Raw genomic sequence first — 16,596 nt, forward strand, 5'->3', positions numbered from 1 at the left:
AAACGAGGAAATGTATATTAAGTACTTTTTGTTTTCCAGCAATATAAGCACTTTGGTCAGTATGCTTTTTTTTGTATTACAGTCGGCTGGAAATGGAAGTGAGCAATAAAATGGCGAAAATATCACATTTTCAACAACGATTGCAGTCAATAGTAGAAGAAATTCAGATAAATGAATCTCAGATGAAATTGAAACAAATGCAAAAGAGGAAAGTCCAGGTCTGTATTTAAAAATGGGAAAGAAACATGCTTTACTGTATTTTTACATAAAAAGGAAAATAACCTTCCCATATACTTTTTAATTTTTTTTTTGCTTCAGGAAAATATGACAAAGATAAAGCTAGAAATTACAGACTTGGAAAATGTGGACGAGCCCCAGTCTGTGGATATTTCCACGCTGGTGAGTGCCTTCATCTTTTTTGAATTAGTTCATACCTCTTACGTTACAATTTCAAATTGTGCACAAAATAGGCTTTTGAATTTTCTTTTCATGTTATTTTTTTGGTGACTTGTGATTGCTTGAAGATAAGTCATTCATACCAGTTTGGATGATAACTGATTCCTTTCTAGTAGACTCAACTTCTCATTTCTTAAAAAAAAAACTAGGAAGAAGAAGTGCAGGATATCTGGCACAGAATTGAATCTGGCAAGGATAAGTTGGAGCTGGCAAGGAAGGATATGGATGAGCACCGCAAGATAGTGAATGAGGCTGAACAAAAGTATAAAGAGATAAAGGAAAAGATCAATTCAATAGCTGAAGGAGCTGATCCAATAAAGGTGCAAATTGATTGTGTAAAGTTTTCCAACTTTTCTTAGTTTGTTTCAGAATTGCATTATCGTCTTTAAAATGACCTGCATTTCTTCATAATAGGATGACCTAAATAAGATTGACACAGAAGTTGGAAAGTGTAAACATCATAAAAGACATTATGAAGAGAAAAGAAAAGAACACTTGGATGGGATAGGTAAACTGAGAGAGAGCCTGGAAAGTAAAGAAAAAGTTTTGGAGGTATATACAAATTTTTCTTTCTACCAGTGATCATCTGATAACGCATCATTATAAGCTTTATAAAGGAAAGTCATAGCGTTGTAGAAATATTAATGTGGAAAATTTTAACTTATATCCTTAATTGTTTTAAGCACAGTTACTATTGTTATATAGGCAAATTATTTGACTACTTTATCTATTGTTTGACTACAGGTGAATATTTTCAATTTTTTTCTGAAAAATATTTTTGGATTATTTTTCAATAAAGTTTTTAAATGATATAATTTTGATAATTCAGTTTTCAAAGAGCACTTAGAAATTTGATGAGAATAAAGTAATTATCATTAGCCAGTAAAGTGTTTCCCTTACCCCACCAATGTTCCTTTGCTCTTCTCCCTCCTTCCTTGAAGATCTAGAATTTATGCTAGGGATTAGTTATGTTAGTGCTGTGGTTATTGGTAATTGGGTAAGAGACATTCACGTGTAATATTTGTCTGAGAGTCACAGTTATTTGCCACAAAGCACATTGCAGCTGAATCTGACCCTGCCTTTATCATATATTTAAATATTCAGGGTTTGTTTATTATTTTGCCCATCCATTATCCAAGGACTCTGAGGCATATTGTAGTATTCTTATTACTGAGCTGGTGGAGATCAACAAACTCAGACTGGGGTTTGAAACTGTCACCTTCCTGGTGTGTGTGGCTCATCTACTCATGCAAACTTGTTGAGCTGTTGGAGGAACTGTTAAAAATAATTTTGGAAAGTAATTTGCATTGAAACAATGTTTTGACACATTTGCAAATCGAGATGGTGCCACAAAACATTCAATTTCAATAGAAGGCCTTCCTTCAGCACCAAGCACATATCCTTTCAGAATACTGGTCTCGGCTCCAGTTGACTGTTTGTGCCTCCTGAACCACAAAATTACAACATGCTTGAAAATGTAATTCATATGTCTGTTTTTTATGAACGTTAATAGCTTTTTAGTACAGTTGATTTAGAACATGAGCATTTGCTGGCATTCAACAAAAAAGCAGATAAAATTCCAGCGATTAATGCTGCATTCTGCTGTTGCAATTGTTTTGTTTAACTGTTGTGAATATGGAACTTGGGGCATAATTGAAAAGATGATATGCTAATACAGTACCACAATAGTCATTCAGTTAGTGTAAAAGTATGTTGTAATCCAGAGTCCCACAAACTTAAAAATACTTTTCTCAGTATCCTGCTTTTTCTTTTATTTCAACTGTTTGTGTCACCTTTGCCCTGATTCTTTGAGGCTGCATTGTTTCACCAGCACACTCCAACCTGATTTAGCCCCAGCATTCAGAACACTGGTTGGAATGTACGACTCCCTTAACACTCAAATATTTAAATGGTGCTGTCTAGAGTTCTGTTGTTGAATAGGCGATAGCCCAGCATAGTAGGCATGGAGCCTGAGCCTAGACAGCTCTCTGGAGGGCAAGTTGCCATAGATGTTAAGAGCACAGAAGGAGGCCATTCGGCTCATCAGCTCTTTGTTGCAGCAATCCAAAACTAATCTTGCTGCCTTGCTTTGTATCAATAGTCTTGAATTATTCACTGCTCCAAATATTTATCCAATTTTCACTTAAAGCAGTAGTCTTTGCCTCAGCTTATAGTAAATAATTTCATGTTCTTACAACTCTGTTTCAAAACAGAACTGAGCCCCCTTTCATGGCCTCCCTAACCAGAGAAAATAAGCTTTCCCTATTTGCTATCAAAACTCCTCGTGATTTGAAAAATTTCTGTTTGATCTTCTATTGACCATTTAAATGTCACAACCAAGTGGACACTAGTTGAATGGAATATGCTAATAATGTGATGCTGCATTTGCCGTCTTCTGCCGAAATTGTTCAACTGACAAGGGAATTAGGATGGTTCGAACTTGTATGTTAGACTTTCGTTGTTGGAGCCAGCTGTACAGAGACTTAAATTTACCATCTTGCATGCTCGTACATATGGTAACAGAAATTATACATGGTGCTGCTGCATGAAATACATTGGTAGTTGGGATGAGATTGTTGTGCCAAGTGCCCTATTTTCCTTTCTCGGCTCCTTATGTTCTTGTTTATCCTAGGAAAATACTGCTAAAGCCAAGCAGATTTATGCAGAGCGACTGGAGGTTGTTAGAACTCCCAAAAGCATTGATGTGGAGATCAATCGACTAAGAGAGAGAATCAGCACAGAACAAGAACGCCATGGGAACAAAGAAGAAATTACAAGGTGCTTACCCTATATGTAATGTGCATAACAAACAATCAATCCCATTGCTATTTTTTTAGTCTTGCAAATAGGAAAAGAACATTCATTTCTTGATGCCCCTTGTGGTCTCAGGATATCCGAAAATGCGTACTAGCCAGTCAATTACTTTTGCAGTGTAGCCAATACTATAATTTAGTTTGCACACAGCAGGATTCCACGAACAATGGGATAGATACCAGATTTTTTAGTTATGTTGATTGGGAGATTGTATATAGAACATGCCCATCTCCCGCGCACCCGCCCTCACACCTTCCTCTCCCTCCCAGAACCATGATAGGATCCCCCTTGTCCTCACTTATCACCCCACCAGCCTCCGCGTACAAAGGATCATCCACCGCCATTTCTGCCAACTCCAGCATGATGCCACTACCAAACACATCTTTCCTTCACCCCCCCAGCGGCTTCCGCAGGGATCATTCCCTCCGGAACACCCTGGTCCACTCCTCCGTCACCCCCTACACTTCAACCCCCTCCCACGGCACCTTCCCATGCAACCGCAGAAGGTGCAACACCTGCCTCTTTACTTCCCCCCTCCTCACCGTCCAAGGGCCCAAACACTCCTTTCAAGTGAAGCAGTGCTTCACTTGCACTTCCCTCAATTTAACCTACTGCATTCGCTGCTCCCAATGTGGTCTCCTCTACATTGGAGAGACCAAACGCAGACTAGGTGACCACTTTGCTGAACACCTTTGGTCTGTCTGCAAGCATGACCCAGATCTCCCTGTCGCTTGCCATTTCAACACACCACCCTGCTCTCATGCCCACATGTCTGTCCTTGGCCTGCTGCATTGTTCCAGTGAAGCTCAATGCAAACTGGAGGAACAGCACCTCATCTTCCGACTAGGCACTTTACAGCCTTCCGGACTGAATATTGAGTTCAACAACTTTAGGTCGTGAACTCTCTCTTCCATCCCCACCCCCTTTCCGATCCCCCTTTTTCCAATTATAATTTAAAAAAATATATTTTTCTTTTCCCACCTATTTTTTAAAATTTATTTCGACCTATTGTTTTATCTCTGCCTTTTAGCCCATTTCGATCCCTTCCCCCCCACCCCACCCCCATTAGGGCCATCTGCCACTTGCTTGTCCTGCTTGCTACCCTTAATGTCCCCATTAGCACATTCTTTAGATAATGTCACCACCGTCAACACCCCTTTGTCCTTTTGTCTATGACATCTTTGGCAATCTCTTCTTTGCCCCCACCTATCACTGGCCCTCTATCCAGCTCTGACTGTCCCACCCCTCTCTACCAGCTTATATTTCACCTCATTTCTCTATCTCCTTAGCTCTGATGAAGAGTCCTACGGACTTGAAACGTCAATTGTGTTCCTCTCCGCAGATGCTGTCAGACCTGCTGAGTTTTTCCAGCTATTTTTGTTTTTGTTTCAGATTTCCAGCATCCACAGCATTTTGCTTTTATCTCAAGGATATATTGGTCCTGATTTTTCTTCTATTACCCTCCAAAAGACCCTGTTTTTTTGGTTAATGTTGCTTGGTTTGACTTTCTAAATGTTAGAAAGCTAAAGATTTGTATTCTCATCCAGTATTCCTCCAAATTCAAAATGTTTTTCAGCCTCTGTCACCCATTGTCAAGGTGCCTTCTCACTAGGTATAAATTCTTGGGCAGCTATGTCAAGTAACTTTTCAACATAGCATAAGCTCAGAATCTCAAATATCCTGGCGAATGTTAGATGACATTGGTTTCCTTTTGTAGTTCTATATGGAACATACTCCATGAAATTGATATAGTTGAACACATTAGCATTACAATTTCTATATTTTTTGCAGATGATTAAGCTGTAAGGTGCCTTTAGCATAAACATTGGTATAGAGATAAATATCTTGTTCATATGTACAATGTTCTGCCACCTCCTTCCCCCCCCACCCCCCCAAATCTGTTTCCCTCAATCTAAAGGTGATGCTTACCCTTTAGATGTTGTGTCAGCTGTGGCTCATTAATAACACTCGCGCCTCTATGTCAGAAGGTTATGGTCTGAAGTTCCATTCCAGAGACTTGGCACTTCACTGCAATACCGAGCGAATTCTGCACTTTCGCACGCGTTGTTTTTGGATGAGGCGTTAAATCTAGGCTCCATCTCCCTTCTCAGGTGGACATAAGATTCTGTGGCACAGTTCAAAGAACAATAATGGAGTTCCCTTCAGTGTCCTGACCAATACTAATTTCTCAAGCGGTGAGAGCAGATTATCTGGCCATTATCTCATTGCTATTTGTCAGACCTTGCTGTGTGCAAATTGGCTGTTGTATTTCAGACAATACAAGTATTTATGGACATAAGTGCAAAAATTATAGAATTGCATGCCAATTTGATCTTGGTGGCAACCTCCTGGGAGAAGTGGTTTGTTAAGAGCTGAGTATCTTCGAAGAGAAAATTGTGGGCAGTTTCCACTGAATTCAGTCAACAAAAGCCGAGGGCCAGATTGCATGCTTATTTGTTAGGGACTTGAGAGTCAGAAAATTATTGAAAAATTGCAGTGGGAAAATAATATTTTTTGCAGTAGGTCATGAAATTAAATCAACACCAGCATTTCTACGATGCAAAACCAAAATTAATGTTAACAAATATTTACCAATGGATGTTTTGAATCTTAAGATGCAGTGTCTATTCTATTTAAGAGAGCATTTTGGCAAATTTGTACATTCATGAATTTACATGTATCACATGCTCTTGTATAGATTGATTTCCAATTTGTATAAGACCCGAGAACAAGCTTGTGTGTTCTAACTCTTGTTCAAATGAACATGTGTTCTTGAGACTTCATGTTTTGCTTGCATTGATTCAACTTTTCGTTAATTTTTTTTCCATCAGGCAGTACTTTGATGTTTTGGAAACATATAAGAATGTCAAAAGCCAGATCAAGAACCTGAAGAAGTTTATGCAGCTGCTTGATAAAATAATGGAGGAAAGGCACAAAGCATACAAAATATTTAGGAGGTAACAGATTCATTTAATTTGATCTATTTATTTTGAGTGTCATAACTGTTGGTGCATTTCATTCCTTAATGAAATACCTTTTCACTTGCGTTAGTCCCGTAAGGCCTGCAGAGTTATACTTGCTCTACTCAGTCATGCTGTAGTTTCCCTCGTCTGAATTGGCAGTTCTGCACAAATTCATTATCTTTTTGGTGCATAGTGATGGCCTGGGTCTTGGAAAAAACTGAGTACAAAAACTGGATCTTATGTGTGATGCTTGTTACCTGATTATACTTAACAGTATTTACTAATTTTGGTCTACAAGCTCAGAGAGGTACAGGGCACAAGACTGGTGTTAAGTAAGTTGATGGGACATTTGAGCAACCTACATTTGACAAAGACTAGTTTCAGTTGTATTGGATTTAAAACTCAGCCTTTCCAGCATTTGGTCTTAACATTCTGGCAATACACTCCAGGTCTGTCAACATTTGTACAGAGAAACGATGAGTTAATATTTCATTGTAAACCTGCTATGTATTTCCATGGTTGCTGTTCTTATTTCAGATATTCAACAGTTGAAGTTCTTTTTCCGCTGCTTGGTTTGTCATGCTGAAAGTAGAGTATCTGAGCTGAAGTGCTTTAGTTGTTTTGTGTATTTCATATTGATTTCTTGTCTTGATGTGTATTTGGGAGCATATGAACAATAGGCCTTGCAGCTTCTCAAGTTTGTCCCATCGTTCAGTTAGGTCATGGTTGATCTGTATGTCAACTCCATTTTCCCACATTGGTCATATATCCCCTAATGCTACCAAAAATCTGACATTCCTGGAGTCAACTGGGTGGATCACCCCAGGGTTAGCAGCTGCTCTCCCCTATGGGTGCCTGAGGGACCCTGGCTGACTCCTTGAGAAAGGGCAACTTTGGTTTTATTCACTCGTGGGATGTGGGCGATACTGGCTAGGCCAGCATTTATTGCCTATCCCTAATTGTTGCCCTTGAGAACTGAGTGGCTTGCTAGGTCATTTCAGAGGGCATTTAAGAGTCAACCACATTACTGTGGGTCTGGTGTCACATGTAGGCCAAACCAGGTGATGATGGCAGTTCTCTTCTCTCTCCTCCTCTCTCTCTCCCCACCCCGCCCCAAAGGGCATTAGTGAACCAGATGGGTTTTTATGACAATCAACAATAGTTTCATGGTCATCATTATTGAATTCAAATTTCACCATCTGCCGTGGTGGGATTCGAACCTCTGAACCCAGAGCATACCCTGGGTATCTGGATTACTCGTCCTGTGACAATACCACTACACCACCAACTCCCCTGTGAGATCAAGCTGTCCTGCACCACACTCGTATTGACACTGTTGGAGGCCAACAATAGCTTCATCAATGGAGTTCAGCCCGCGCAGCAGTGCAGGACTAATGGCCTAGACCAAGGTCTCCATGGCGGCCGCCATCCTGCCAGTGTTGACCCCAGTGTGTTGGCATGACAGCACGATCACCTCGGACTGAATGCAGAGGGACTCCCTCATCGTTCATTGCAATTTGAGGACTGCGGTTGAAATCTCTTCCTAATGTTTCCATCCTTGTTGCAGAGCTCCAGGAACTAATTTAGGACCGAGTCTGGAGGCTCGTCATTGGACTCGGACTTAGCAGAATTGCCTCCACAGTCCTTCGAGTGCCGCCGACCTCAGATGCCTCTGCATCCGCCTGCTGTGAACCAGATTGTGTGCTGTGCTGACCAGATTGTGATCCTGAGCCTGCTCTAGATCTAGGCCCCACCGAGGTGTATGTCTCTGCACTGCTGGATGGTGTGGGTGAGCACTGTGACGGGCCTTCAACTGTGCTGTCCTCAGGGTCCTCATCAGAGGTGCTCTTGGGGCTAGAGCCAGGGTCCTGATTGCCTGAGGGCACCAGGTGCATGGCAGATGTGCCTAGGAGAGAAAGTGGAGATTACCAGTGCATTGGCATCCGAGTAACACACATCACAATGCACTCACAGTAGCGTTGACAGAGGGATGATCTGGTGCAGGATCCTCAAGTGGTGCTTGCCGCCGACCTCACCAGGAACAGTCAACGCCATCTCCCGCCTGCACGATAGCTCTTCTCGAAATTATGGAGGACCTTGAGTTCCAGCACATCGCCTCCAGTCTGGGACCTCTCCCTTTTATTGTGTGATCTTGTCCTGCATAAAGACCAATGGAAAGGGTGTGAGCATTATATATGGCAGGGCAGATGAGAAGGATGGCTGGCATTTGTGAGAAGCTTGTGGAGCCATGGGCGTAATGAGGACAAGATCAAAGGGGATGAGTCCATATGAAGATGTGAGTGTGGTGTTGCCCATTGAGCTGGCAGTGAGTAAGATCCCCGTGGATGTGTGATGGCCTTGAGTTGAGAGTGATTAGGTGGTTGACTTACCGTAGCAGAACGGATGAGATCATTAAACCTCTTTCTGCACTGGATGGCTGACCTCTTCTGGGCAACATTTGCACTGACCACCACTGCCACCATCTCCCAAGCTGGATTGATGATATTACTGCACCCCCCTGCAGCCAGAGTGGGAGTAGAAGACATCAAGGCAGACCTCCATGGCGTTGAGCAGATGCTCAAGTGAGTCATCATTATTAAACCTGGGTGCAGCACTCTTCTTAGGTTTTGGGGCCTCTTCAAGGGAGCTGCCCTGGGTTGCAAGCATTGAAACTGTGCGCACTGTGGCTGTTTAAATATGGCGCCCGGAGTGAGAAAGTGGTAAGGTCACATCGGGACAGGCAAACAGGAGGCCGCCCACCAGCAATCCAGTGGGTTTCACAAGGATACGTAATTAATGAGGCGGGACGGGGACAATGTGGTGTGAAAACCCGCCATTGCAACTGGTTGGATTTTCACAATCGTTACCGCACAAAGGAACCATCACCATAATGATGAAAACGTTTTTTGTGTGGTGAGTGTTTAGGATCCGGAATGCACTGCCTCAGTGTGGTGGAGGAAGATTCAATCCTGATTTTCAAAAATGAATTGGGTGAGCACTGAAGAGAGAAATTTGTAGGGCTACGGGGGAAAAGGCAGGAAAGTGGGACTAGTTGAGTTGCTTTTGCAGTGAACTGGCACAGACATAAGGGCTGAACAGCCTCCTCCTTTGCTGTAACTGTCCTACAATTCTAAGTGTAACAATCTCTATTACTGACTCTGTCAAATTTATTGCTTCTGTCCCTCAGGAGCATCGTGGATAAAGCTTTGTGAAATTTCCCATTCATCACATTTGAACAAAATTTCATAATGTTAGTGCAGCCCTGCAGCCTACACTTGTGGCTCTGATCAGTTCCATTTCAGGTAGCACATGTTCCCAACAGCATGTGAAACACCTCATTCTTCAAAGTGTGTTTTTATTTATGAATCCTTTTAATCCCACATTAGAGCATTCTTCAAAAACATGTTCTTGTGTTTTCGTATGAAATGTATTGAACCAGTTTATTCATGAGATGGATTCTCAATTAACGTTTAATAGTGTTTACAAGGTCTGGGAAGATGTGATACAAGTAGGACTGTATAGGACTGACCCACTGTTTCTAGCATTCTGCATGTTGAAAGCAGATCTCCGGTCACTGATTAATAGTCTAATTTTTCAAGTCTATTATAACTATAATATCCAAGCTTTGACACCATCCCCATGATGCACTGCATATGTTCTGTCTCGAGTATCCTTTCTGTAAGGCAGTGCCTAGAAATATATGCAGTATATGACTGGCCTAACTATTGCTTTGTCCACATTTGCTCTTTACTTTTGTATTCATTACTAATGTATGTAAAACCCAGAATCTCATTTTTTTTCTTTTAATGGCTTTCTCCCCCATCTACAAACTTTTGATTAAAGCATCCATCACCTTCTGCTACCCATCACTTCCACTGTCTTTGCTGCCAGACAACTTGTCAAGCATCAGTCTTGGATGAGCTGCAATTTCTCCCAGCTAAGTTTTGGAAGATCAAAGCTGTCATCCTCAGCCTCTGCCATCAACTCTACATGCTTGATACCAACTCAAGTCCCCACCCCAGCCACTATCTCAGATTAATGCAGACTGCTTAAAAACTTGATGTATTTTACCTTGAACTGCATATCAAATTTCATATTCTTTGCATTTCAAATGCTGCCTAGTTCCATCTATAAACATTACCTATCTCTTTGCTGCCTCAGTGCACCTGAAATCCTTTTCCATATCTTTGTCACTTCTAGACTAGATTAATGAAATGCTCTCCTGCCCAGTTTCCAACCTACACCTATCTCTGTAGCCTGAATTCTATCGCTCATGAGTCCAACTTGCCTGCTATTACTTGTTTTGCTGACTTAGATTCTTCCCAGCACCCCCAATATCTCAAATTTAGAATTTATCATCCTTGTATTTATGGTATTGCGCCTCTCTTTTCTATAATTTCCTCCAGTTCTGCAACTACCTGTCTCTGGATTATCTGTTCCTTTGCTCTCTAGCGCATCCTCTGCCCCTCACCATTGCTCCCCACCCAGTTAGGCCGCATACTCTGGAACTCCCTCCCAAACGCCTCCAGCATCCTATTTTCCTTTCAGATACCTTAAAACCCAGCCCTGACCAAACCTTTGGTCATCCCTCCTAATTATCACCCATGACTTAATGTTAAACTTTTGACTATGTCTCTACAAAATGCCTTGGGACATTTTCCTACATTTAAAGCTGCTATATAAATGCATGATAATGTTGAAAAGCTGTTTCAGACACACATCTAAACATTGTATTTGTACTTGAATCAAGTGGTTCAGCTCCGTTCATTTAACTGCCACAAAAGGCTGAATAATATTTGAAATAATGCAGCAAGCATGATTCGTGAGTTAAAGTGGTCTACTTACTGTGACAATTGAAGAAATTACTATCAAATTAATTCTGCAACAACTTCACTGAATTGCAAGGGGGAAAAACAAGACAATTGCTTTGCTTTTGTTATGCTCATGTGCACATATTCACATGAGATGTAAAAATATGAAATGATATGACTTTAGAAAATCATGTACTACACTAGATTACTTAAAAATAATCCACTTGGCACATTTATTAAATGTATTCCTGATATATTTCTGTATTAGCTTTTTTTTAATTGCCTGTCTCATAGACTGTATACAATATTATAGGCTCATGTTTTCATTTATTGTATCTACGGTTCCTTTTGGCTTGATTTTTCATTTCCCACGTCCCTGTCGCAGCTCCTAAAGGCGATTGCTTGCTGAAACTAAGAGGGTGGAGAAAATGACAGAATCCAGAGATGAATGCCTTGTGGTAGTATGGTGATGGCTCCTGCAAAATCCTGATACCATCATATTTTGAAACTTTTAACTAATTCTAGCAATCAGTTAATGTGCTCCTTAAAGGATTGAAGGGCTGCATGTGTTTTGTGTCTGCTCTATGATGGAAATGTCAGTAACATTTATTTTCAATTTGTGCTTGAATTAAATAGATACATTTCTCTTCGCTGCAAGTATTATTTTGATTCTATGCTTTCCCAGCGAGGTTACCATGGGAAAATGAGCTTCGACCATAAGAGTGCAACACTTTCAATTGCAGTGAGTTATTTAAAACTTATTCTGTGGCTTTTTTAAACAAATATGAAGGAGCTAACTCCACAAATCCAGAGCAAAAGCAGAAATGCAGTGTTCAGAAATATTGAAGGTTACAGTTCGTTTTTAGCTTTGCAAAATCCTTCAGGATTTTTATCAAGGGATGAACAAACATTGGACAACACTGCGATTAAATTGTGAGCTTATAATTAGAAAGCTGGAAGAATGGAGCACTGAATCGCCATCAAAAAAATCTTGAATTAAATTTTATTATTTACTCTTGTGCAGAAAATAGGTTTCACGGATCTGTGGCAAAGATGACTGAGATTTGTGTGTCAATAGTGTTAGCACCATGTAAGGGAGTTGTCCATCACTCTTCTGATGGAAGAGTTCACTGAAAATGCTTAAAGAGCAAACAATATAACAGAAGAATGGAGGCCATAGTGGCCATGTGAATTTGGCTTCACTGGCACCACCTTAACTCAGTGATGAAAGTTTACATGAGGCAACAAGTGTATGCTCAAGCTCCAATCCGTAAACACAATCTAGGCTGACACTTCAGTACAGTACTAAGACTGTGCTGTAAGTGCGTGTGAAATATTCCATGGTACCAAAAGAAGTGCAGAGGCTTTTTTCCTGTCCTGGCCTATATTGATCCCTCAATCAACAGCACTAAAATAGGTGAACTATTCATTTTATCCCACTGCGATTGGTGGGACCTTATGTGCAAATTGCTTGCTGTTAAAACAGTGACTACATTTTAAAAATGCTTCATTGGCTTTGAAGCGCTTTGAGGTGTCCTTAGGACATGAAAGGTGTTACATAAATGCAAGTACCTGCTTTCACTATTCTTCCTGCTGGTGAAGATTAACTTCTGATTTAAATGAAGTGGCTCTATTAATAAAAGCAAAGTTCTGTTGTTCTTTATTAATATGACAATCTCCATTAATGATTCAAGCAGTAGTAAATTTTGTCCCCACATATTTTGTTAGGAACTTTGTGAAGCATCAGCTGTAACCCTTTATGCTTGAGCCGTAAAAGTAAAATCAAGCTCAGTGTGTAGCACATACTGACATATTGACTAAACCTGTTGCTGTTTTACCGATGGCCCATAAATCTCTAAACAAAGGGGAGAGTTTTCTCTCCGTCAGGCGGGCCAGTCGGGAGCAGGCACAGAGCCAATAGCCACCCGCGATTGGCTGCGCACCGCCATATTACGTGGGCAGGCCAATTAAGGTCTGCCCAGCGTGATGTGCACCCGGAAGCGCTCAGTGCTACCTGTACGGGCCGGGGGGGAAGAGTGAGAATCGGAGCCTGTGCTCTTTCACGCATGCACTGCCTCAGAGAGATTAAGTTTAGAATGAAAAATTTTTTAAATTATTCAGACATGTCCCCTCATGTGACATTGTCACATGAGCTGGAACATGTTTATGAATTTTCATGAAACATTTTATTGAATTAATAAACCCTTCATGAAACCTCATCCTGCCCGTGGATGAGGTTCCATGAAAAATGTGAAGGCCACCAACCTTTAATTAGTTGATTAATGGCCTTAACAGGCCTTTGACAGTTCAGCAGTCGCGCAGCTGACACCAGCGCATGCCTGCTGAACTGAAGATCGGAATGACGCGCGGTGACGTTGGGGGACACACCCGACGTCACCGCGTGTCATTTTACACATCGGCGTGCGGGGCCCGTGCCCACACACCAAAAAGATTCTGCCCAAAGTTTTCTTTATTAAAACCCTGTCGTTTTCTGCGTCATCTACTTATTAGCAACCTCAAATACATGAATTCACTCCATCAGCTGTAATTTGCACACTGCAAACAGCAAAGTGATAATAACCAGATAATCTGTTTTTGTGATGTTGATTGAGGGATAAATATTGGCCAGGACATTGGAGAGATAACTCTCCTTTTTATTCTTCAAAATAGTGCCATGCGACCTTTTACATGTGAGAGGGCAGACGTGGCCCAAATTTAACATCGCTTCTGACACCTCTGGCAATGCAGAACCCCCTCAGTGCTGCACTGGAGTGTCAGCTTAGATTGTTGTGCTCATGCCCTGGTGTGGAACTTAAATCCACAACCTTCTGACTTGGGTAAGAGTGCTACCCACTGAGCTACTGGCTGACACTATAGATGCAAATTTTAAGTTCATTGGGTCAGAGCAACAGAATGGGCAGTGAAGTCAGTTTTACTTTAATTTGTTTCAACTATCTTGATATGCTTTTTTTCCCCCTTGTTATTTCTAATTTTGTTTTTCTCTATTTCTTGATGAAAATGTTTTATTTTCCTTTAAAGTCTAAAGTTCTTATCTCTAGTAGAGCTCAGTCTTTGATTACATATTGGTCTTTACCCAAAGGAAAGTGTGAAAGCTTCAGCTGGAGTTGGCTACTAAATATGTAGTGTACTAGTTTCTTCCAGTCTTCACGCAGTCAATATAATGTATTAAAAAACATGTCGGGCTAACTTTTGTCCTCTGGTTCAATTCTTCCTGTTGTTATGAAATTAGTTCCTTGAGTTCCACTAACTGTCATTGGGCGTTAAAATAAGTCATTATTTCGTAGTTTTGGACTAATTTTACCCATGTAAATCTATAAAGTTGGGAAGAGAAACCACAGGGCATATAAACCCCCCAGTGCCTTAAACTAAGGAATATGATGTGACTTAATATTTAAAAGAGATGAGCTCAAGACAGCAGAGGGCACCAAAGCAACACTGGATACTATATTAATTGATGGATTTTTAAAATGTTATTTTGGGAGTTTTTACTTGCTATGAATTATTTCAGGATGATTAATAAAGCAAACTTATGATTTAGCCTGGCATTGAGAAATTTTAAGTGGGAGGTGTGACAAATGTTTGTTGCGTCGCGTTATGTTACAACTATTTATATTAATATCTTTTTGTTTAAATTTCAGCTGAGCAATGCATTAAGATTTTGAGGAAAAAATGCCTACTTATAAGATTTTCTTTGTCCATTGCCTTGGGGACATGTAGATAGCTTCCGTCTGCATGTGCATAGCAGATTTACTAAATGTTTGATTGCCATGGCTATTGACAGGGGTTTTATACCGGAGAAAAATTCCAAACATCCTTTGTTTTGAGCCTGAACTAGTGAAATGACTCATCAGACATGAGACCATTGCTTTTCTCCTTTCGTCCACTGGAGTGTAGGAAGTAATTAATGTTGGTTAATAGCCAAAGTGGCTTTTTGGAAGCATAACACAGGGGGGAAAAAGAAGAAACCACACTGATGGGTACTTGGACTGATTGGCCAGTGTTTACTTTAGAGACTTATGGGTGTCATCCCATAGTTCCATCCTACCGTTATTAAACCTGATGTTTCTAACCTTAAAAATAAAGGAATGCCATAGATGAATTCTTGGCTTTTTAGTCATTAGGAAGCCTTAACTGAGACAAAGCATGAGTAAGATAGTTGACAGTGCAAAGTACTGAATGCAGTACAGACCCCAAATGTAAATAGATCTGCAAATATTTCTGCTTTTGAACACTTTTGTAGGGAAGTTGACAAAACAAAGGAAGAACAAAAAGTAGCAAATTAAAAATAATCGAGAAAGTTGAGCAGGAGGAAATCATTTTCTTGAAAGTTAAAAGCTTGCCCAACTACAAACCATTTCAATAAACTGAGAGCAGCAACACCTAAAAGTCACCTGCTAACATTCTGCATATTTAAGTATTTGCAGCAGTGAAGAAAAAGACCATTGAAATGCCACATAACATAATTAATATAATGCATCTGAAAGCCATGCTTTATAATTTTTGTTAGTTGTTTGTGCCGATTTGCATTTTGCTACTATCCTGCAGAGTTTTAAAAAAAAAACCTGTTAATTGAACAGGGATCCTTGAAATGCCAAGCAAATTGAAGTTTCTTTTGTATGGAAGAGGAATGATACCTTTACGTCAGTTTCTTTTTCCCAACAAGGGTTATGTTGCTTGGTATACATTTTGAAATCCATTTTGCTATAGATTTGAACTGCTTGCAAGAGTTTGTTTAGTATTAAATTGTTTTTCCTTCTATTATTTTTGCTGGATTTATTTGTATTTCACTCTATTGAAAATTTCTTACTTATTGAAGGTTCAGCCTGGAGAGGGCGACAAGGCAGCACTCAGTGACATGCGATCCCTTTCTGGTGGTGAGCGTTCGTTTTCAACTGTGTGTTTCATCCTTTCGCTGTGGGACACCATGGAATCTCCTTTCCGTTGTCTAGATGAGTTTGATGTTTACATGGTATGTTTATGTTTAGGCTCAGTTAATCTTTCAGCTAATAGAAGTAAAAACGGTGACATTTATTGCAACTTGTAGCTTTTAACTTGGTCACAATCCAGCCCTAGAGCATGAAAATACTGGAGCTTTTCCATTTCGAGCATGCAGTTATTTTGGGCTGAAACCTTAAATCATTATATTAAACTAAATGTACATTTGTAAATTGTATTTGTTAAGTTTATTTTTAAATCTAGTTTGGACATTTTTAATATTATGGTCTCCTGCTAACTATCTGTAATGCTGATGTACAGACGTTACTTTAGCTCTAAAACAGCATGTTTTTTTTCTGTAATATATTCATCATCTAGCATTGTTTAAAATATAATGAAGTTAATGGCCTTCTGGCTAAGTAGGGTGGTATGTTGACACGTTTTAGGTTTTTAAAAAAAAGTTGGTTGCGTTTTCTTCTGCTTCAACGGTGGGTATAAAACCATTGGGGTAAAGATTGCATCATGTTCAGCCATTAATATTCTATATTATTAACTCTCATTGTGAAATTGCCCATAACTTAGCAGCTTTTTTAAAA

General features: G+C 40.2%; 1 protein-coding gene across 3 annotated transcripts in view; it reads left to right on the forward strand.

Moving 5' to 3' along the window:
* The window catches only part of LOC144680517 (structural maintenance of chromosomes protein 6-like), an 88,624-nt gene that overhangs the window by 64,107 nt on the left and 7,921 nt on the right, over positions 1 to 16,596 (forward strand). For all 3 annotated transcript variants that reach the window (XM_078541580.1, XM_078541581.1, XM_078541582.1), the window contains 8 exons: positions 83 to 218; positions 319 to 399; positions 606 to 776; positions 871 to 1,008; positions 3,089 to 3,234; positions 6,102 to 6,227; positions 11,681 to 11,786; positions 15,882 to 16,034. In XM_078541580.1, the coding sequence (XP_078397706.1) occupies positions 83 to 218; positions 319 to 399; positions 606 to 776; positions 871 to 1,008; positions 3,089 to 3,234; positions 6,102 to 6,227; positions 11,681 to 11,786; positions 15,882 to 16,034 (1,057 nt within the window). The remainder of the gene's footprint in view (positions 1 to 82; positions 219 to 318; positions 400 to 605; positions 777 to 870; positions 1,009 to 3,088; positions 3,235 to 6,101; positions 6,228 to 11,680; positions 11,787 to 15,881; positions 16,035 to 16,596) is intronic.

Source organism: Cetorhinus maximus, chromosome 5 (assembly GCF_964194155.1).
Source record: "Cetorhinus maximus chromosome 5, sCetMax3.hap1.1, whole genome shotgun sequence".
Lineage (NCBI taxonomy): Eukaryota > Metazoa > Chordata > Chondrichthyes > Lamniformes > Cetorhinidae > Cetorhinus > Cetorhinus maximus.